General features: G+C 48.4%; 1 protein-coding gene and 1 long non-coding RNA gene across 4 annotated transcripts in view; one reads left to right on the top strand and one right to left on the bottom strand.

Moving 5' to 3' along the window:
* F7 (coagulation factor VII) overlaps nt 1-21,595 on the top strand; it is a 122,707-nt gene that overhangs the window by 46,311 nt on the left and 54,801 nt on the right. Inside the window, exons 5-6 of the mRNA XM_063953127.1 lie at nt 5,656-5,796; nt 14,678-14,778. Coding sequence (XP_063809197.1) covers nt 5,656-5,796; nt 14,678-14,778 — 242 coding nt within the window. The remainder of the gene's footprint in view (nt 1-5,655; nt 5,797-14,677; nt 14,779-21,595) is intronic.
* LOC135019801 (uncharacterized) overlaps nt 1-21,595 on the bottom strand; it is a 55,334-nt gene that overhangs the window by 32,609 nt on the left and 1,130 nt on the right. Inside the window, exon 1 of one of the 3 annotated variants that reach the window (XR_010217326.1) lies at nt 18,863-18,921. The exons of 1 other annotated variant lie outside the window; for it this stretch is intronic. This is a non-coding gene — a long non-coding RNA (uncharacterized LOC135019801). Of the gene's footprint in view, nt 1-15,418; nt 15,490-18,862; nt 18,922-21,595 lie in introns of those variants that run through there. One more of the 3 variants, XR_010217323.1, reaches the window with a different exon arrangement.

The raw sequence follows: 21,595 nt of genomic DNA, 5'->3' as shown, positions 1-21,595 counted from the left end.
GCTAACTCTGTCAAAGAGCTCAGTAATCAGGGGTAAAGGATAACGGTTCTTGATGGTAATGTCGTTCAAACCTCTGTAGTCGATGCACGGCCGCAGACCACCATCTTTCTTTTTTACAAAAAAGAAGCCTGCGCCGGCTGGAGAAGAAGAAGGTCGAATGAACCCCTTTGCTAGGTTCTCTTTAATATATTCCTCCATAGAATGCGTCTCAGGCAGAGACAACGGATAAGTTCGGCCTCGAGGTGGAACCTTCCCTGGAACGAGATCAATCGGACAGTCCCATTCTCTATGAGGAGGAAGGATATCAGCAGAAGCTTTACTGAACACATCCGTGAAATCTTGATATGGAGGAGGTGGAACATCAGACGACCTGGGGGAGGAAGAACAGACAGGCAATACTTTAAACAAACATGTCTCAGCACAGGAGGAACCCCATGCCAGGATTTGCGTAGTCGTCCAATCAATTGTAGGATTGTGAAGACGGAGCCATGGAAGGCCCAGGACCACAGGATGTGTGGCTCTTGGAATCACTAAAAAAGAAATAAGTTCGGAATGAAGAACTCCCACTCTCAGACGAACTGGTAGAGTCCTTAAAGAAATAACTGCATCAAAAATTTTGCTGCCATCCACGGCAGTTAAAGAAATGGACGAAGGAAGTCTCTCGGTGGGTAGGGACCACCGTTTAACATAGGCTTCGGTAATAAAGTTCCCAGCTGCTCCGGAATCCAGGAGGGCAATGACGTTCCGATAACGTTGAGCAATTTGGAGCGACACTGGGAGATTACAATCATGAGGAGATGGAGAGGAGATCATTACTCCTAGCCGGCCCTCTCCTGGGCGAGCTAGGGTTTGGAGTTTTCCCGGACGTTCGGGACAGGCATTGATGGTGTGAGACGGGGCTGCACAATACAGACAGAGAGACTCAGAGAGACGTCTTCGGCGCTCAGCAGGAGTTAAACGGGAACGGACAATTTGCATGGGTTCATCTTTAGATGGTGACAGTTGGCGAGGAGGAGGAGCAGAAGATTTTGGAGCAGATGATCTTCCACGCTCAGTTGCTCTCTCTCTGAAACGTAAATCAACTTTCGTACAAAGTGAGATTAGCTCATCTAACTTGGAGGGTAAGTCTCTGGTAGCTAACTCATCTTTAATACGCTCGGATAAACCATGCCAGAATGCAGCATACAGGGCCTCGTCGTTCCATGCCAGTTCAGATGCCAGGATCTGGAACTGTATAAGATATTGTCCTACAGTATGTGATCCCTGGCGTAAACGGAGAATCTCAGACGAAGCTGAAGTTACCCGGCCTGGCTCGTCGAAGATGCGCCTGAATGTTGACACGAATGCAGTGTAAGAAGATAGCAGGGTGTCGGACCTCTCCCATAACGGTGATGCCCAGTCAAGGGCTGAGCCACTGAGAAGTGAGATGATGTAGGCAATTTTTGTACGGTCACTGGGAAAATTGCCAGGTTGTAGCTCAAACTGAATCTCACACTGGTTGAGAAATCCCCTGCAGAATCTTGGAGATCCGTCAAATTTTGCTGGCGTTGGAAGATGAAGACGTGGAGCAGAAACGGGTAAGGTGGGTGGGGTTATAGCTGGAGTCACTGTGGTTGACGCACCAGACGCGCCTGATCCACGGAGAGTTGTCTGAATCCCATCCAGCCGAGTAGAGAAATCCTGGAGACAGCGGATGATGTGGCCCTGTGCAGCCTCCTGATGTTCTAGTCGGGCTGCCAGTTCTTGCATCGGCCTGGCCGCTTGATCCTGGTCTCCGGCTGGATTCATTAGGTCAGTGCTTACTGTCACAACTGAGGGCCTGAGCTGACGGGAGGCAGCCTCAGTTGTAGGGGCTGAGATGTACCGGAACCTGGGAGGTTGTATCAGACCCCTGGACATGTAAGTAACATGAATAATAACTGCCCGAAGGCGTGACCACGACAACTTGGATAAAAGTCAATGATGTTTATTATGACAACTCCGCAACACAGCAGCAGTAAAAGAAAACGTAAAAGTCAGCAAAGAATAAATACAGTTCCTGGGTACTACAGGATGGCAGGAGCCACAGGGCACTGGTAGTGTGAGATAGTTCTTATGATCTTCTAGATGGAAAGTCCTTACCAGGCCCGACTGTAGCAATGGAGATAACCCAGGATTGTGCCAGCTGGTGTTCCAGGAAAAGCTGGGTTGCTGAAGATAAAACAGCTGCTGTGGATACTGGCTGGAACCAGACTGTTGTTAGCACGGAGTGGATACTGGCTGGAACCAGTTAAATAATAAATGAACTTGGGAGCGATGAAATATGAACTGAAATGTAGAACTTGAGAGCGGAGAAATAATAATACCGGTGGAGAGTGGTAAAGTGTAGAAAGGACACCGGCCCTTTAAGGGAAGCTGTACTCTGCTGGAAGCTGAGCTGGAAGCAGGTAATGTTGTAGCTGGAAACAGATGAATCCACAATGGATTGGAGAGTCAGGCTACACCGCAGGTGGAATGCTGGTGCGGGTCTCTATGGTGGAAGTCTTGAGACAGGAGCTGGAACCTGGAAGACAATCACAGGAGAGAGACAAACAGGAACTAGGTTTGACAACCAAAGCACTGACACCTTCCTTGCTCAGGCCCAGTGTATTTATACCTGCAGCAAGGAAGGGATTGGCTAGGCAATTATGCAGATTATCAATACTGAGAACAGATTGGTGGAAATGATCAGCTGACAGAATCCAAGATGGCTGCGCCCATGCAGACACTTGGAGGGAATTTTGGTTTGTAATCCATGTGGTAATGAAAACAGTAATGGCGGCGCCGGCCACCGGAGACAGGAGGCGCCAGGCTGACAGATGCACATCCAACCACGCGGACACAGCGGAGGCCGCGGCTGACGTAATCGCCACTCAGACACTCTGCATGCAGAAGTTCAGGGGCGGCGGCGGAGGCCGCGGGAGACGCCATGCCAGGTGTAATATGGCGTTTACTGTGACAGCGTCCCAGAGTGACAGGAGAGGATACAGGAATGTACACATCAGGATAACAGATGGGATCCGGTCCTGGAGCGCTGAGCCAGCCTTAGGAGGCATCTGATGGGTAAGAAATGGCGTCCAGATACCCGGATCGTGACATTTTGGTAAGAGAAGTGCCGGTAGAAAGCGCTGGGAAGGACTTATACTTATGCCAGCAATTGACCAGGTAGTGATATACCAACCAGAGGTACCAGGAGGGAAGAGGAGATTTTGAAGAACAGGGGTGAGAAGAGACATCAGTTAGGAAAAAACATTTCTGTACCTCAGCTTCTTCCAAATCTCCAGAGTAAAATGAGCAATGCATTCATTTTGCTATAAAAGTAGAGTATACTCAGAGGCAAAGAGGAAGATAAGCTCTCCAAGTACACCCATAGCTTCATTTCCGAACCTCTAGTCGAGTCCAACACCCGGGTCAAAATAATAGCCTGATTGTAGGTAGAGATCATGGGCAGTTGTTGTCTACCCTGAGTACTGCATGTTTAAATCTAGATTCCTGCCTCTCCATACAAAAATCCATTAAAAAAAAGTATGGAATTCAGACAGGAAATGGGGTGGGAGTCCAATAGGGGTCCCCTGTAGTAAGTACAGTATACATGGAAGAACATTCATTTTAATAATATTCATGTGGTCGAGCCAAGAAAAATGCTGTAGAAAGAATTTATCTAGTTATTTTTAAAAAGTATGTAACAGAGAAGCATGGTTTAGGGAAAATATTTGGGAAAGGTGTCTCAGCACAAGAATTCCTAAATATTTAACATGTGAATGGTGACCTTTAAAAGGAAATTAAGTACCGAGAGCAGAGACCACTTCCTCCGAAGTAATGACATTCATCTCAGTGGAATAGTTCATTTTAAAGTTGGACAAAAAGCTTCAATTCGTGTAAAAATTAGGGAGAGATGTGACTGGATTCATGACCACAGCCAATAGGTCATCTGTGAAGAGGGCAAGCCATAGTCCCCCGAGCCGACCTGCAATCCAGAAATATTATGAATTAGGTCTTATTGCCATCGCCAAGGCCTCCATATAAAGGACAAGCACTAGCAGCAAGAGGAAACATCCTAGGCATGTTCCATTACTGATATTTATCTTGTCAGATAAATATCTGACAAGATTATTTCTATTTACTGGGCTCCCACGGCACAAGTTCGAGTGAATGTAATATTCACTGAAACTTGTGCCATGGGAGCCCGGTATATAGATATAATCTTATGAAGAAAAGCCCCGCCAAGGCCCAATCGTTTCAATATTGCCGTCATGAAGCACTAACCCAACCGGTCCAAAGCCTTTTTGGCAAAAGTGAAAAGGAGTATCATGGGAGCGTTAGCATGGACAGCATGATGTATCAGATTAATGACCTTCATGATGTTATTTTTAGCCTCTCTACCCCAAACAAAGGGCCTAATTGAGACCTGATTGCTGTTGTGTAAAATTGCACAGCGGCCGATTATCGAATGACTGTGCATGCGTATGCACCGCAGTGCGCAGACGGCAGCCCAAACAGCGACAGACTGGTGTGAAAATTTTGATTGCTAGGCATATGCAAGGTGATTGACAGGGAGCGGACGTTTGTGGGTGGTAACTGCCTGTTTTCTGGGAGTGTCAGGAAAAACGCAGACATCCCCAAGTGTTTTCTGGGAGGGTGTGTGACCTCAGCTCCGGCCCGAAAAGCCTGATTCTATTGCACTGTAGGAGTAAGTCCTGGGTTACACACAGACTGCACCGACTGGAAAAATAATTAGATGGTGATTGAGTTACGAACGGATTTGCAGCTGACAAAGGTTTAGCACGGCGTACGCATGCATTCGCACACTTGCACGGGGCAGGTTTTCACTTTCTATGGGTGGCAACTATCTGATCGCAGAACTCTGCAGAGGCGCGATCAGGTCTAAATTAGACCCAAAGTCCACTTGATCGGAGAGGATGATACCTGGAAGAAGTGTTTTGAGGTGATTGGCTATGAGTTTCACCTATAGCTTCACATACACATTAGGTAAAGATATAGACCTATAGCTTATACACAATGATGCGTCTTTACCCTCTTATGTTATAATCAAAATATGAGCTTCAAGAGATTGGTCAGAAAAGGCGTCTTGTGCCAACACAGTGTTACATGACTGCAATACGACGGGAAGGAGCTTTTCAAGAAAGGACTTACAGCAACTGTACATTTTAATGTTTAATTACATTGGGATATGTTAGCATCTAAATAAACTTCCCTGCATAAAATATGGATAGATGGCACAACAGGCAGTAGCCAGCATCTGATTCCTAATTTTCAGAGTTAACACAAAAACATTTTTTTTGCACCTTTCAAATGGATTCTGTCCACTCTGGGCTTGGCAGCAACCCCTCCTAGAATCAGCAGTCTCCTTCCCATGAAATTTGTTACAATGTCTGTTTCTGCTAAACTAATTGCATTTTCACATTTTGCCCTCAAAATTCTATGCATCACACTCAGAAGGACACACTCAGATCTACCTGACATCTCCAATTAGGAGGAGAAAACATTTGTCCCTCACACCCTTGCTTATCCTTGAAAGAAATGGGCATAAATGGCTACCTGATGATACAACGAGGAAACTGTACTTGGTGTATTCCATTCTACACAATGGAAGATAATATTTTGTTCTTGCTCTAGATATGAATGAGGACCTACAGTGCTTTAAAGACAATGGGCAATGTGATCAGTTTTGCCGCAACACTCCTGAGTCGTCACAACGTTGCTGGTGTACTGAAGGGTATGTTCTAGGGGAAGATGGCACATCATGCATTCCTACAGGTGAGAGTTACATATGTAGTGATGGACAAGGGGTGATCAATGTGTATAATCTTCATGTGTTCCCATGTAAGTGGTGACATGAAGATATTAGGGGGGTCATTCTGAGTTGATCGCTAGCTGCCGTCGTTCGCAGCGCAGCGATCAGGCTAAAAATCTGCATTTCTGCGCATGTGTATGGGGCGCAGTGCGCACGTGCGACGTACTTTCACAAAAAACTATGCAGTTTCACACAAGGCCGAGCGACTCTTTTCAGTCGCACTGCTGATCGGTGAGTGATTGGCAGGAAAGGGGCGTTTCTGGGAGGTAACTGACCGTTTTCCGGGAGTGTGCTAAAAAACGCAGGCGTGTCAGATAAAAACGCAGGCGTGCCTGGGGAATCGGGGGAGTGGCTTGCCGGACGCAGGGCGTGTTTGTGACGTCAAAACAGGAACTAAATAGACTGAAGTGATCGCAAGGTTAGGAGTAGGTCTGCAGCTACTCAGAAACTGCATGAAAATATTTCAGCACTGTTCTGCTAACCTTTCATTCACACTTCTGCTAAGCTAAGATACACTCCCAGAGGGCGGCGGCTTAGCGTTTGCACTGCTGCTAAAAGCAGCTATCGAGCGATCAACTCGGAATGAGGGCCTAAGGCAGAAATGAGACATGCATTACACCAGTGGTTCTCAAACTGTGTGCCTAGGCACCCTGGGGTGTCTTGAATTGGTGGTGTAGGACCAATTCATATTATTCATGGTCAATGTAATAGGCAAAACCAGTGCTGGTGATGGTCAATCATAAAATATGTGGACAAACAGAAGCAAATACTGTCCCTCACCACACAACTGAACCGAAGGATGACTTAATATGCTTTACTTAATTCAATATTTATTTCTAAATTTCTCAGTAAGAAACTTTTGGCCTAGGGGTGCCGTGAATACAATTCTGATACTCTTGGGAGCCTTTATTCAAAAAAGTTTGGGAACCTCTGCATTGCACATTACTATAGTAACTGATTATTAAACAAACAGGAATGATTCCTAATACCTGGTGGAACTGAGAATTATGGATTCTGTACTAAATTATTATTATTGGAAATAATAATACTATACCAGTGGTTCTAAAACTTTTTTAGTTCAGAGCGCAATTTAGTGACTCAGACTTTAATGTGGCACCCCTAGGCAAGGGCAGGGCCAAACTTGGAGAAGGGACGACAACATTATGAAACACATAGTGCATCCTGGAGGTGGGGGTGTGTGGATCATTAGATCGACAGTGTCTAGGTTGACAATGTTTAGGTCGACCATTATACGCCGACAGTCACTAGGTCGACATGGGTCGAAGGTCGACAGGGTTTCTATGTCGACATGTTCTAGGTCGACAGGTCAAAGCGCCCATTTTCACTGAGTTCTGCGCATGCGCAGTAGAGAAACCTCAGGGAAAATGGCTGCCGCGCCATTTTCCCGGAGATCTGCGCATGCGCAGTAGAGTCTGAGCGCTATAGTGCTCAGACTCTCAGCGCTGTAGGCAGAGAGGAGGAGGCCCGAACGGAGGAGGCTGCACCCGGGCCTCCTCTTCTCTTAAAGCGCCCCTGGGTGGCACACACAATGAGTCTGAGGGTGGAGGGGGGCCTGATGACATACAGTACATACTTTAGCCTGGGAGAGGGTAGGGAGCTGTGCATTTATTTACCATGAGAAGATGGGGCAGAGCAGGACTGCAGAATCTGTAACACCACTGGAGAAGAATCACATCACAGTGAGTGCAGCATGTAGACAGGAGGAGGAGCTGCACTCCCTATGGAAACGGAGAACGGAGTGATAGTGCAGTATGCTGCTGACTGTGGTCCTGAGTGGTGGCATTTTCAATTGTTCTCCCTGTCATGTTTAATCTGCTCTGCAGCTGCACTGGGTAGAAAGATTTGGCAGAGCAATACATCAACACTGAGCCATAGGCGTGCGCAGCTAATTTTATTAGGGGGTGCACTGCTGGAGGGGAATTTCTAGCACCGCCTTTTGGGTGTGTTTAGCACCGCCCAGGGACATGTCTACCACTAGTTTACATTCTGTCAATAAAATCACATGGCTTAATCTAATTTCTCCCTAGTTCCTAATAATAAAGTATATATCATACACTCCAGAGAAATAAAATGAAACATAATGGTGAGATCACCGGCCGGTACTGAGTATTAGCCAAAATTCAAATGACCCCACACAGTATGAGCCAAATTCACATTACGCGACACAATATGACCCAAACTTCAGTTACCCCACACAGTATGAGCCAAAATGCACATTACCCCACACAGTATGAGCCGAAATTCACATTACGCCACACAGTATGAGCCAAAATTCACATTACGGCACACAGTATAAGACGAAATTCAAGTGACCCCACACTGTATGAGCTGAAATGAAAATTACTCCACACAGTATGAGCCAAACTTCAAATGACCAGTCACAGTATGAGCCAAATTAACATTACCCCACACAGTGTGAGCCGAAATTCACATTACCCCACACCCTAACCCAGCTATATTTGTATATGCTAATACTGAAAGAGAGGTGGCGCTACCAATCTCATTATATATAAATACAGTAACTTACAAATAAGAAAAGAATGAGGTCTGTAGGTGCACTCAGGAAACTACTGAATGCTTGGCTCAGCTAATATATTTATGTAACCATTCTTCTCTATTCTTTTTAAATAAATTTTCTGAGTGCACCTACAGATCTATTTTTTTTTTTTTTGGAGGGGGGGGGGTTGACTTCATGTATATACTGTATATATACAGTACAGTATATTCCCCATGGCTGACCCCCTTTCTTTCCCCTGCAGGAGCAGGGCAGACTCCTCAGCTGCAGCACTGCAGTCTACGTAGTCCCTTGCAGGCTCGCTGCGATCACCGCAATGCGGGCACAGTGGCTCGCCACAGGTTCTATTCTCCCTCTATGGCTGTCGCGGACACCCACATAGGGAGAATTACCTACATCGCCAGTTTTCTGGCAGCGGCATTGTACCTCCATCGGGATTCCAGCGTCGGTATTGAGACCGCCTGGATCCAGAAGGTCGGTATGTTAAACGCATACCATGTTTTATAGCAGAAGGTACACTCACTGCCCGCTGTACTAGACACATATGCAGTATAATGCAGCGGGTGATGTGCATAGTACTAGTGAATCGTGATGCACAATGTGGGGCAGTAATCTCTGTATGACTACTGTACCAGAGCTAAAAATTACTCTGTATTGTTTGGTTGCCATTACTGATTTTGCTGCAATATGGAGTGCTGCTATTGCACGTCAGCACCAGCTCCACAGGATGCTGTGACCCACCCCAGCCCTCAGTGTCACAGTAGCAGCAGCTACAGGAGAATATGAAGCTACATATGAAGTGAACAGAACGAGGCTGCGAGTAGCTGCTCCCTATGGAGATCAGCCCTGCCGGACACACTCGCAGCGGCAGTGTATGCACTACATACAGTACAGAGCTCGCTCTGCCAGCGTTACAGGAGCGGAACCGCTGACACGATGCTGACCGTACACAGAGCGCCATACACGGTTACCTGCCTGCTGCTGCTGGTGTACTCTAGTTCCAGGACTGTGACTGACAAGCAGCGTTCATGTACTAGCTAGCAGCATTTCCTGATTCGTCTCCCCCCACATCCACCTTCCTAACCAATCAAGTATTAGGCAGTAGGTGTGGGCGGAGCTGACTGAGCGGTGGGTGACTTACTGTCTCAGTCTCTGCTGTATTGTCTCCGTCTGCTGAATTAGTCCTCTGAGTCCACCTGAGAGGAACTCTGTGGTGGCACACAAGGAGAGACAGAGAGCGGTCAGGAGAGACTGAGCACAGGCGGGCCGGGAGAGAGAGCACAGGCGGGCCAGGAGGGAGGACACACGGCGTGACATCATGTCACATCGTGTGGCGGAGCCGGGAACATGTATTAACATAAGTGCAACCAGTGCGGACGCCGGCCAGTAAGTAAATAATACACCCACACATATATCATATCAGTCCATCCTGACCGGGCGGCGGGCGCAGCTGGGGGTCAAAGGAATGAGCTGGAGCGCTCGGTGGTCACTGTGCTGCAGGCATAACGTGTGGGGGGAGCCGGACATTAGGGGGTGCCTGTGCGCACCAGGCACCCCCCGTGCGCACGCCTATGCACTGAGCACTGCCGGAGGCCGCCCCTAATCTTCATCTGGTACTCAGAGCTTCAGCTCCACCCACACCACACCTTCACATGCAGTACATTGGGTGACTACCCCCTTCCTGCTCACACGAACCGCCAGTGGAGAAACTGCTACCCCCGCAGCCACTGTGGATTCGCAGGGCTGCAGGGGCGCCACCACTGGTTCAGAGCAGATTGACATGTGGACTAGCCGTCCATGCTAAATGTCCCTCCCAAAATGGCCACCGCCATGGAGGAGACATGCTAGAGGTCATACTTGATTTCTAGCATCTAGGAAGTGCCGGGACCCGCTGGAGCGCATAGCGCTGGCCGCGGCCGCGGCACCCTAGCATCCCTGGTAGCGAGCATCAAAACCCCTTAGCAACGAGCATTACCCCCTGGAAATACGCATGACATCCAGCTCATGAAATCCCTGGCAACAGGCATTACTCCCTAGCAACAAGCAAAACACCCAGTGCATGAAACTCTTGGCAACAAGCATTACCCCCTGACAACGAACTTGACACCCAGCGCATGAAACCTCTGGCAACTAGCATAACACCCAGCACATGAAAACCCTAGCACCAAGCATGACACCCTGAGCATGAAAACCCCTGGCACCGTGCATGGAGCCAAAATAATGAAACCCTTGGCAACGATCAGGTAATTTAAAAGTAATTAAAAGCCTTACAGCCTTACTGTAGGGCATAATGTATCACGGACATTGCGGTGTGTGGCTTAATATATCACGGACATTGTGGTATGTGGTATAATGTCTCAGGGGCATTGCAGTGTGTGGCAAAATGTATAAACGGGCATTGCAGTGTGTTTCATAATGTGTCACAGGCATGACGGTGTGTGGTATACTGTATCACGGGCATTGTATGTGGTATAAACTCATGGACATATAAGTGTGTGGCATAATTTATAACGGGCATTGCAGTGCATGCCAGAGAATTTTTTGGCTTGGGGGAGAAAAATTTCTAGTTACGCCAATGCGAACCGCATTGACCTCCAGGACACTGCACTGCACTGTAAGTGCACTGCACAGTGGCGGAACTACAACCAGTGCACCAGTGGTGCCTTGCACTGGGGCCCACCGCTGTCAAGGGGATAAAAGCTAGCGGCATGTAATGAGTCAAACTGACTCATTACATGCCGCTGTGTGCTGAGGGCCGCTGAAGAGGAGAGCAGCAGAGCGCAGGGACGCAGCCACGGGGAGAAGGAGGAGGAGGGAGAGGGACTCGGGAGCCGCAGCAGCGCAATGTAATTGGTGGCGGTGCTTCTGCAGCTGTCCCTCTTATTCCACATAGACTGGCTGCCGCTGCTGTGAATGCTGGGATGCGCTTCCCTCATCACAGAGGCCAGCCAATGTGGAAGGAGATGGACAGTTACAGCGGCGCTGCCACCAATTACATTGCGCTGCTGCGGCTCCCGAGTCCCCCTCCCTCCTTCTCCCCTATCTATCTATCTATCTATCTATCTATCTATCTATCTATCTATCTATTCTGTCTGCCGTAATGTGTACAAAGAGGGACTGGCTGCCGTAATGTGTACAAAGGGGGACTGGCTGCCGTAATGTGTACAAAGGGGGACTGGATGCCGTAATGTGTAAAAAGGGGGACTGGCTGCAGTAATGTGTAAAAAGGGGGACGCTGTCTGCCGTAATGTGTAAAAAGTGGACTCTGTCTGTCGTAATGTGTAAAAGGTGGACTCTGTCTGCCGCAATGTGTAAATAGGGGATGCTGTCTGCTGTAATGTGTAAAAAGGGGACGCTGTCTGCCGTAATATGTAAAAGGGGCTCTAACTGGTGTAGTTGAATAATGGAGATTACTGTGCACCGTAATATGAATTGGTATTATTTTGTGGCCACACCCCTTCCCCATGAATCCACGCCCCTATATTTCCCTCACTGCCCCTATTTTACATAAAGAGGGGGGGCGCCGATGCCGTTTCTTGCACACAGTGCTAAAATGTCTAGTTACGGCACTGTTGCTAGGTATCCATTCCCTGGCCCTGAGCAGGTCCCCCTCACCAGATCCTCTCCAGCACAGTGCCCCCATTGCATCCAAATAATCACCCCCCTCTCCTCATCCTAAATCTATGACACATCCAAATCCTAAACCTGAATGGATCCCAACTGTATGTGTATCTCTACCCTGTTATGTCATACTGTACTTTGCATCCCTGAGTGCCGCTGAATATTGTATATGTATATATACACTGCTCAAAAAAATAAAGGGAACACTAAAATAACACATCCTAGATCTGAATGAATGAAATATTCTAATTAAATACTTTGTTCTTTACATGGTTGAATGTGCTGACAACAAAATCACACAAAAATTATCAATGGAAATCAAATTTATTAACCCATGGAGGTCTGGATTTGGAGTCACCCTCAAAATTAAAGTGGAAAAACACACTACAGGCTGATCCAACTTTGATGTAATGTCCTTAAAACAAGTCAAAATGAGGCTCAGTAGTGTCTGTGGCCTCCTCGTGCCTGTATGTCCTCCCTACAACACCTGGGCATGCTCCTGATGAGGTGGCGGATGGTCTCCTGAGGAATTTCCTCCCAGACCTGGACTAAAGCATCCACCAACTCCTGGACAGTCTGTGGTGCAACGTGGCATTGGTGGATGGAGCGAGACATGATGTCCCAGATGTGCTCAATTGGATTCAGGTCTGGGGAACGGGCTGGCCAGTCCATAGCATCAATGTCTTCGTCTTGCAGGAACTGCTGACACACTCCAGCCACATGAGATCTAGCATTGTCTTGCATTAGGAGGAACCCAGGGCCAACCACACCAGCATATGGTCTCACAAGGGGTCTGAGGATCTCATCTCGGTACCTAATGGCAGTCAGGCTACCTCTGGCGAGCACATGGAGGTCTGTGCGGCCCCCCAAAGAGATGCCACCCCACACCATTACTGACCCACTGCCAAACCGGTCATGCTGGAGGATGTTGCAGGCAGCAGAACGTTCTCCTTGGCGTCTCCAGACTCTGTCACGTCTGTCACATGTGCTCAGTGAGAACTGCTTTCATCTTTGAAGAGCACAGGGCGCCAGATGCGAATTTGCCAATCTTGGTGTTCTCTGGCAAATGCCAAACGTCCTGCACGGTGTTGGGCTGTAAGCACAACCCCCACCTGTGGGCGTCGGGCCCTCATACCACCCTCATGGAGTCTGTTTCTGATCGTTTGAGTAGACACATGCACATTTGTGGCTTGCTGGAGGTCATTTTGCAGGGCTCTGGCAGTGCTCCTCCTGTTCCTCCTTGCACAAAGGCGGAGGTAGCGGTCCTGCTGCTGGGTTGTTGCCCTCCTACGGCCTCCTCCACGTCTCCTGATGTACTGGCCTGTCTCCTGGTAGCGCCTCCATGCTCTGGACACTACGCTGACAGACACAGCAAACCTTCTTGCCACAGCTCGCATTGATGTGCCATCTTGGATGAGCTGCACTACCTGAGCGACTTGTGTGGGTTTTAGGAAGGTCATACAGGCACGTGGAGGCCACACACACTACTGAGCCTCATTTTGACTTGTTTTAAGGACATTACATCAAAGTTGGATCAGCCTGTAGTGTGTTTTTCCACTTTAATTTGAGGGTGACTCCAAATCCAGACCTCCATGGGTTAATAAATTTGATTTCCATTGATCATTTTTGTGTGATTTTGTTGTCAACACATTCAACTATGTAAAGAACAAAGGGGGTCATTCCGAGTTGTTCGCTCGCAAGCTGCTTTTAGCAGCATTGCACACGCTAAGCCGCCGCCTACTGGGAGTGAATCTTAGCTTATCAAAATTGCAAACGAAAGATTAGCAGAATTGCGAATAGACACTTCTTAGCAGTTTCTGAGTAGCTCCACACTTACTCGGCATCTGCGATCAGTTCAGTCAGTTTCGTTCCTGGTTTGACGTCACAAACACACCCAGCGTTCGGCCAGACACTCCTCCGTTTCTCCAGCCACTCCCGCGTTTTTCCCAGAAACGGTAGCGTTTTTTCGCACACACCCATAAAACGGCCAGTTTCCGCCCAGAAACACCCACTTCCTGTCAATCACATTACGATCACCAGAACGAAGAAAAAACCTCGTAATGCCGTGAGTAAAATACCTAAGTGCATAGCAAATTTACTTGGCGCAGTCGCACTGCGGACATTGCGCATGCGCATTAGCGACTAATCGCTCCGTTGCGAATAAAAAATAACGAGCGATCAACTCGGAATGACCACCAAAGTATTTAATAAGAATATTTCATTCATTCAGATCTAGGATGTGTTATTTTAGTGTTCCCTTTATTTTTTTGAGCAGTGTATATATATATATATATATATATATATATGTATCTCTCTCTCTCTCTCTATATATATATATATATATATATATATACATACACCTGTGTTGCCAGCAATCCCTTTTTTAAATAATTGGGGGTGAAGGGGTGGACTTGGACGGGATGAGAGGAGGGGGTCCGAAGCATTTTGTTGCACCTGGACCCACCGCTCACTAGTTCCGCCACTGGCACTGCAGCACCCCAGGCTTCTGCACACAGTGTGAGAGCCGCTGTACTATACTATAAGTTGTTGTTCCTACACATGCTCAAGTTATACAAAACTCCACCAGCACAAGTAACACGCTTGCACTATACTGTAGATCACTCATACTGTAACCCCTTTGCATTCTATTTTACATCTCCCTTAGATATTTTTATCTTGTCTAACAGTGGAATATCCATGTGGAAAACTACCTGTGTTGAAAAACATAACCAAAAGAGGTCGAATTGTTGGAGGTGAAGAATGTCCAAAAGGAGAGTGTCCCTGGCAGGTAAGCTTCGGTGTACCTCTTTTACACTAAAAACCAGGTCCGACCCAGATAATTGAACATGGGTCTCAAGCCGTGTGAAACCCCATTCACACCGCAGGCGCTTGGAGATGACATCCTCTATAGACGCTGGTGAGCCAACTCTCCGTAGTCTTTTAACGGTATTCAGGTCTGATAGCTCCGGCAGAGCCGAATCTAGACCTGATGGGGCAAGATACCGGTTTAGGGCCTCCCTCCATCAAACAATCCATAGCACTATATTTTAGTTCCTCATTCATTCCCCTTACATTAGTTGTTGTTTTACTTGCTTGTATTAAACTTTTAAAAGCTTTAAGCATTACAGACATTACAAACAAAAGGAACATACAAACACAATATGCCACACATCTGTGTCCCCAATACACAATTATGCCGCACATCAGTGTCCCCACTGCACAATTATGCCGCACATCAGTGTCCCGACTGCACAATTATGCCGCACATCAGTGTCCCCAATACACAATATGCCACACATCAGTTCCCTAATACAAAAATGTACTTGATATTATAATTTCTATTTTCTCACATGAATAAACCGGCATCAATATACTGTAGCTTATTAAATTATACAGTTTCTTATAGGAAATACAGCACAGCTACGTACCACCTTCAGTCCTTCTGACAAAAACCCCAAACTAGTCTGGTACACAAGTGTTCAGATGTAATTCTTCACCCTAGTGTTTAAATGTATTTTTCACAAAAACAGATGTTTTATACAAAAAAACTGCAGCAAATTCGTCATTTAGTAATACAAAGGGTTTTTGCTGTTTTTATCATAAAAAATGGCAAGCAGACTTCTATGAGGAGTGACAGGTCATATATTAAAGTCATTAGTACAAACCCCTAATGAAACAGCTCTCTAATTACTGTTAAAAATTATACAGCTTACCATTATTCAACGACATCTGTGAATGGCAAAAAAAAATCAGCCTATTCAAAAGTCCAAATCTATCCTCCAGAGTTTAGGGTTAGGCACTGGGGGGGTCGGTCAGGGTTAGGCTGCGGAAGGGGCGGTGAGTGTTAGGCTGAGGGAGGGGAGATTAGGGTTAGGCACCAGGGGACGTTCATGGTTAGGCTGCGGGAGGGGAGGTTAGGGTTGGGGTGGGTCAGGGTTAGGCTGCGGGAAGGGAGGTTAGGTTTGGCACCGTGGGGACGGTCAGGGATAGGCTGAAGAGTTGCAGGGGACAAACAGAGTTAGACTGTGCAAAGGGAGCTTAGGGTTAAGGGATAACTCAGGGTTAGGCTGCAGGGGGAGAGGTTAGGATTAAGACGGAGGTTAAGGTTAGGCTGCGAAAGGGGAAGTTAGGGTTAGACACGGGGGGGGGGCAGGCAGGCTTAGGCTGTGGGAGGGGAGGTTAGGGTTAGGCACCGTGGGGACGGTCAGGGATAGGCTGAAGAATTGCAGGTTAGTGTTACGGGGGTGGTTAGGGTTAGGCTGCAGAAAGGGTGGTTAGGGTTACCAAGGAGGTTAGGATTAAGCTGCAGGAGGGGTGATTAGGGTTACAGAGGAGGTTAGGGTTAGGCTGCAGGAGAGGAGGATAAGGTTAGGCTGTGGAAGAGTTAGTTAGTGTTAGGCTGTGGGAAGGGAGGTTAGGGTTAGGCTGCAGGAGGGGAGGTTTGGGTTAGGGGGGAGATTAGGGTTAGGCTGTGGGAGGGGAAGTTAGGGTTAGTCTGCAGGAGGGGAGGTTAGTGTTAGTCTGTGGGAGAGGGAGTTAAGGTTAGGCTGTGGGAGGGGAGGTTAGGGTTACAGGGGAGGTTAGGGTTAGGCTGCAGGAGGGAGGTTAGGGTTGGGGGCAGGTTAGGGTGTGGGAGGGGAAGTTAGGGTTTGGCTGTGGGAGGAGAGGTTAGGGTTACAGGGGAAGTTAGGGTTAGGCTGCAGCAGGGGAGGTTAGGGTTAAGGGAGAAGTCAGGGTTAGGCTGTAGGGGGAGAGGTTAGGGTTAGGACGGAGGTTAGGGTTAGGCTGTAAAAGGGGAGGTTATGGTTAGACACTTGGGGACAGTCAGGGTTAGGCTGCGGGAGGGGAGGTTAGGGTTAGGCACCGGAGGAATGGTCAGGGATAGGCTGAGGAATGGTAGGTTAGGGTTATGGGGGAGGTTAGGGTAGGGCTGCAGGAGGGGAGGTTAGGGTTACCAAGGAGGTTAGGCTTAAGCTGCAGGAGGGGAGATTAGGGTTATAGAGGAGGTTAGGGTTAGACTGTGGGAAGGGAGGTTACGGTTACAGGGGTGGTTAGGGTTAGGCTGCAGGAGGGGAGGTTAGGGTTAGGCTGTGGGAGAGTTAGTTAGTGTTAGGCTGTGGGAAAGAAGGTTAGGGTTACAGGAGAGGTTAGGGTTAGACTGCAGGAGGGGAGGTTTGGGTTAGGGGGGGAGATTAGGGTTAGGCTATGGGAGGGGAAGGTAGGGTTAGGCTGCAGGAGGAGAGGTTAGGGTTAGTCTGTGGGAGAGGGAGTTAGGGTTAGGCTGTGGGAGGGGAGGTTAGGGTTACAGGGGAGGTTAGGGTTAGCCTGCAGGAGGGAGGTTAGGGTTAGGGGGGAGGTTAGGGTGTGGGAGGGGAAGTTAGGGTTAGGCTGTGGGAGGAGAGGTTAGGGTTACAGGGGAAGTTAGGGTTAGGCTGCAGGAGGGGAGGTTAGGGTTAGGCTGTGGGAGAGTTAGTTAGACTGTGCAAAGGGAGGTTAGGGTTAAGGGAGAAGTCAGGGTTAGGCTGCAGGGAGAGAGGTTAGGGTTAGGGGGAGGTTAGGGTTAGGCTGCAAAAGAGGAGGTTAGGGTTAGACACTGGGGGGACAGTCAGGGTTAGGCTGTGGGAGGGGAGGTTAGGGTTAGGCACTGGGGGAATGGTCAGAGATAGGCTGAGGAATGGTAGGTTAGGGTTATGGGGGAGGTTAGGGTTAAGATGCAGGAGGGGAGGTTAGGGTTACCAAGGAGGTTAGGATTAAGTTGCAGGAGGGGAGATTAGGGTTACCGAGGAGGTTAGGGTTAGGCTGCAGTAGGGGAAGTTAGGGTTAGGCTATGGGAAGGGAGGTTAGGGTTACAGGGGAGGTTAGGGTTAGGCTGCAGGAGGGGAGGTTAGGGTTACCAAGGAGGTTAGGATTAAGATGCAGGAGGGAAGATTAGGGTTACCAAGAAGGCTAGGGTTAGGCTGCAGGTGGGAAAGTTAGGGTTAGGCTGTGGGAGAGTTAGTTAGGGTTAGGCTGTGGGAAGGGAAGTTAGGGTTACAGGGGAGGTTAGGGTTAGGCTGCAGGAGGGGAGGTTTGGGCTAGGGGGGAGATTAGGGTTAGGCTGTGGGAGGGGAAGTTAGGGTTAGACTGCGGGAGGGGAGGTTAGGGTTAGGCTGTGGGAAAGGGAGTTAGGGTTAGGCTGTGGGAGGGGAGGTTAGGGTTACAAGGGGGGGGGTTAGGCTGCAGGATGGGAGGTTAGGGTTAGGCTGTGGGAGAGTTAGTTAAAGTTAGGCTGTAGGAGAGTTAGAGTTAGGCTGTGGGTGGGGAGGTTAGGGTTACCGGGAAGGTTAGGGTTAGGCTGCAGGAGGGAGGTTTGGGTTAGGGGGGAGGTTAGGGTGTGGGAGGGGAAGTTAGGGTTAGGCTGCGGGAGGAGAGGTCAGGGTTACAAGGGAGGTTAGGGTTAGGCTGCAGGAGGGAAGGTTAGGGTTAGGCTTAGGGAGAGTTAGTTAGAGTTAGGCTGTGGGAGGGGAGGGGAGGTTAGGGTTACAGGGAAGGATATGGTTAGGCTGCAGGAGGGGAGAGGTTAGGGTTAGGCTGTGGAAGGGGAAGTTAGGGTTAGGCGGTGGGAGGAGAGGTTAGGGTTAGGCTGGAGGTTAGAGTTAGGCTGTCGGAGAGGGAGTTAGGGTTCGGCTGTGGGAGGGGAGCAGGGCCGGATTAACAATGGGGCTGATGGAGCTGCAGCTCCAGGCCCACCCTCTAAAACAGGCCCACAATGTGCAGATGTCCTTGCTGCTGTGGACACTGCAGCAACAACAACAACATCATCTGACATACCCCCGCCCCCTCTGACATCCCTGCTCTCTCTCCCAAGCAGTGCACGCAGCTTCCAGACTCACTTTTTTTGTTTCCGTGTATTGAAGCCTCCCGTCGCGGGCCTCATTTAAGCTCTGCCCCTACCCGACTTTGACCACGCCCATTTATTGACCCGAGAATCGCGATACAAGGGGGCGGGGCCTAATGCCACTTAGCACTCGGTGCCCCTTCCCAGCAGTGATACATCCTGCACTTGGATGGCCTGTTGCTGCTGCATAACTATTGGTGAGTAACCACCCTCTTACCTTTAACACTTGGGCCAGCAACTGCCCCCTCCTTTCAGGTTCTCACTAAAATGATTTACATAACATGACAAAAATATCATTGTTTACATGTGTTATGATCTGGCAGGCAATAGGAATTGTAGACTTTTCAATATCATGGGAAGATTTTTTTTTTATAAATCTATCTACTGTATCTATTTACTGTATCTATCTATAATAAATATATACTTTATATATACATGTATTTTAATAAAAGACTGTTTAGTATTAGTGTGGCATATTAGATTAGTTAGAAACTAGTAGTTGGTATGTACATTTCACTGCGGTACAATGGAACGCCGCAAGTGTATTAGATCAGTCAGGAACCGGAAGTTTTTGCGGTCCACCACTGGTCAATGGAACGCAAACACCGTGCTCCTGTTTGCGTCCATCCTCAAATGAATTCCCAGTGCTCCTATCATCAGCGGTACAAGAACCGGAAACGGAAGTTACGTATGCGTTCCACCAGCGCTAGATGGAAGACAAACAGGAAGCATGGTACCGTGCTTCTGTTTGCATCCACCTACAAACTAACCCTTAACGCTATATGAGTTTACATTGGAGGGCAACATACTAGGAGTGAGATTGGACTTCATTCAGACTGAGTATAAAACAACATCCCAGCTGTTATAATGTACTATTCTTAGTGCCTGCAGTAGCAATATTGGGTATTCTCACAATTAAGTGCTAGTTAATTGATCATTATACATACCCCATAATGTCTACTCTAGATATGGGAATTTCTTAATTTTTTCTTCTTGATATAGGTGAAATTCACAAGCTCAAATTATGGTTTTTCACTATAAAAGCACTATTTTAAGACATGTCTTGATAAAAGGGACTAGGGGCCCTATTCAGAAAGCATCACTGATGCAAACCAATCGCATTGTGCTGACTTTCTGACCAGTGTGGATTTGCAGGTCCCGTTCTGCACGGGATGGCCAATGTGATTGCATTGCATTGATGAGTATGCATCTGCCTGACTGACAGGCAGAGACATTCGCAGGGCATTTGTGTGGGGGTGGGGTCATGCCATTTTCGGTGCAGCGGCATGTGGAAAATGGCGGCAGCCCAACTGTATTCGCAGCCAGGCTGCTTTACTTATTCAGTGATGCGATCGCAATTGAATTACGAATGCATCACTGGCCACCATTAGCATGCTGGACGGCCTCGCCCTGTGCTGAGAGGCCCCCAGCATGTGATTCTAGCCAGTTGCAGTTTTACTAATTTAGCAAAACGGCAACTGAAGCTGAATAAGGCCCTACTGTAGGTCCCTGAAACGTTGGCAATGGAAAAGACTGTGGGGCGTATCCTATTAGCCTCGATGTTAAAAATGTCAGAATATCGCGATTAATGACCGATGGTCATTATCACGGTATCCAATTAGAGGCCATTTTTAATAGCCAAAATTATACCCGCAATCGCACAAAAACACATGGGATGAGGGATAAGTTCCTGATCCCATGTGTTTCTGCGGCTCCAGCGGCCAGCACCGTAACTAAATGTGTGTAAGGTGTGCCTGGCACACAGCGCAGTTGCCCTGAGGGCGCACGGCCAGTGGCTTGTAATGAGTCAAATTGACTCATTACATTGACGCTGCCTGTTGTGTGCCGTGCGCCGCGCTTGAGGAGAGCAGCAGCGTCGGGGACAGGAAGGAGGAGGAGGGAGGGGGACTGGAGCCGCAGCAGCGCTATGTCATTGGTAGCGGTTCATTCATCCCAGCATTCTCAGCGGTGGGCAGCCAATGCGGAAGGAGAGAGGACTGCTGCAGCGATGCCTCTACCAATTACAAAGCGCTGCTGCGGCTCCAGTCCCCCCCTTCTCCTCCTTCTCCGCTGCCCGGGATCTGATCATCTGCCTGCACGAGGAGTCAGACTGTCAGCGGGGAGAGATCGTAAGTCTCTCTCTCTCTATCTCGTGTCTGACGCAATTTGTAAAAAGGGGGACGCTGGCTGCCGTAATGTGTAAATAGGGGGATGCTGGCTGCCGTAATGTGTAAAAAGGGGGATGCTGGCTGCCGTAATGTGTTAAAAGGGGGGCAATGGCTGCCGTAATGTGTAAAAAGGGGGATGCTGGCTGCCGTAATGTGTAAAAAGGGGGATGCTGGCTGCCGTAATGTGTAAAAAGGGGGATGCTGGCTGCCGTAATGTGTGAAAAGGGGGACGCTGTCTGCTGTAATGTATAAAAGGGGCTCTACCTGGTGTAGTGGCGCTACTGTGCAGCGTAATTTGAATAATGGAGACTACTATGCACCGTAGTATGAATTGGTATCATTTTGTGACCACGTCCCTTCCCCATGAAGCCACGCCCCTTTATATTTTCCGCGCGCCTGCGATGCGCACTGCCCCTGTCTTGCATGGGGGAGCGTAGCTCGCCACTGAGCCCGCACCCCTGCTGGCATACTACCGCTTGGAATGCCACAGGTTCTATTTTCTCTCTATAGGTATTGTGAACACTCATAGAGGGGGAATCCCCTACTTCACCGGTATGGTG

This window comes from Pseudophryne corroboree, chromosome 2 (genome assembly GCF_028390025.1).
Source record: "Pseudophryne corroboree isolate aPseCor3 chromosome 2, aPseCor3.hap2, whole genome shotgun sequence".
Taxonomy (NCBI): Eukaryota; Metazoa; Chordata; class Amphibia; order Anura; family Myobatrachidae; genus Pseudophryne; species Pseudophryne corroboree.
The sequence above is the reverse complement of the archived record's forward strand: the minus strand, read 5'-3'. Positions and strand labels throughout refer to the sequence as shown.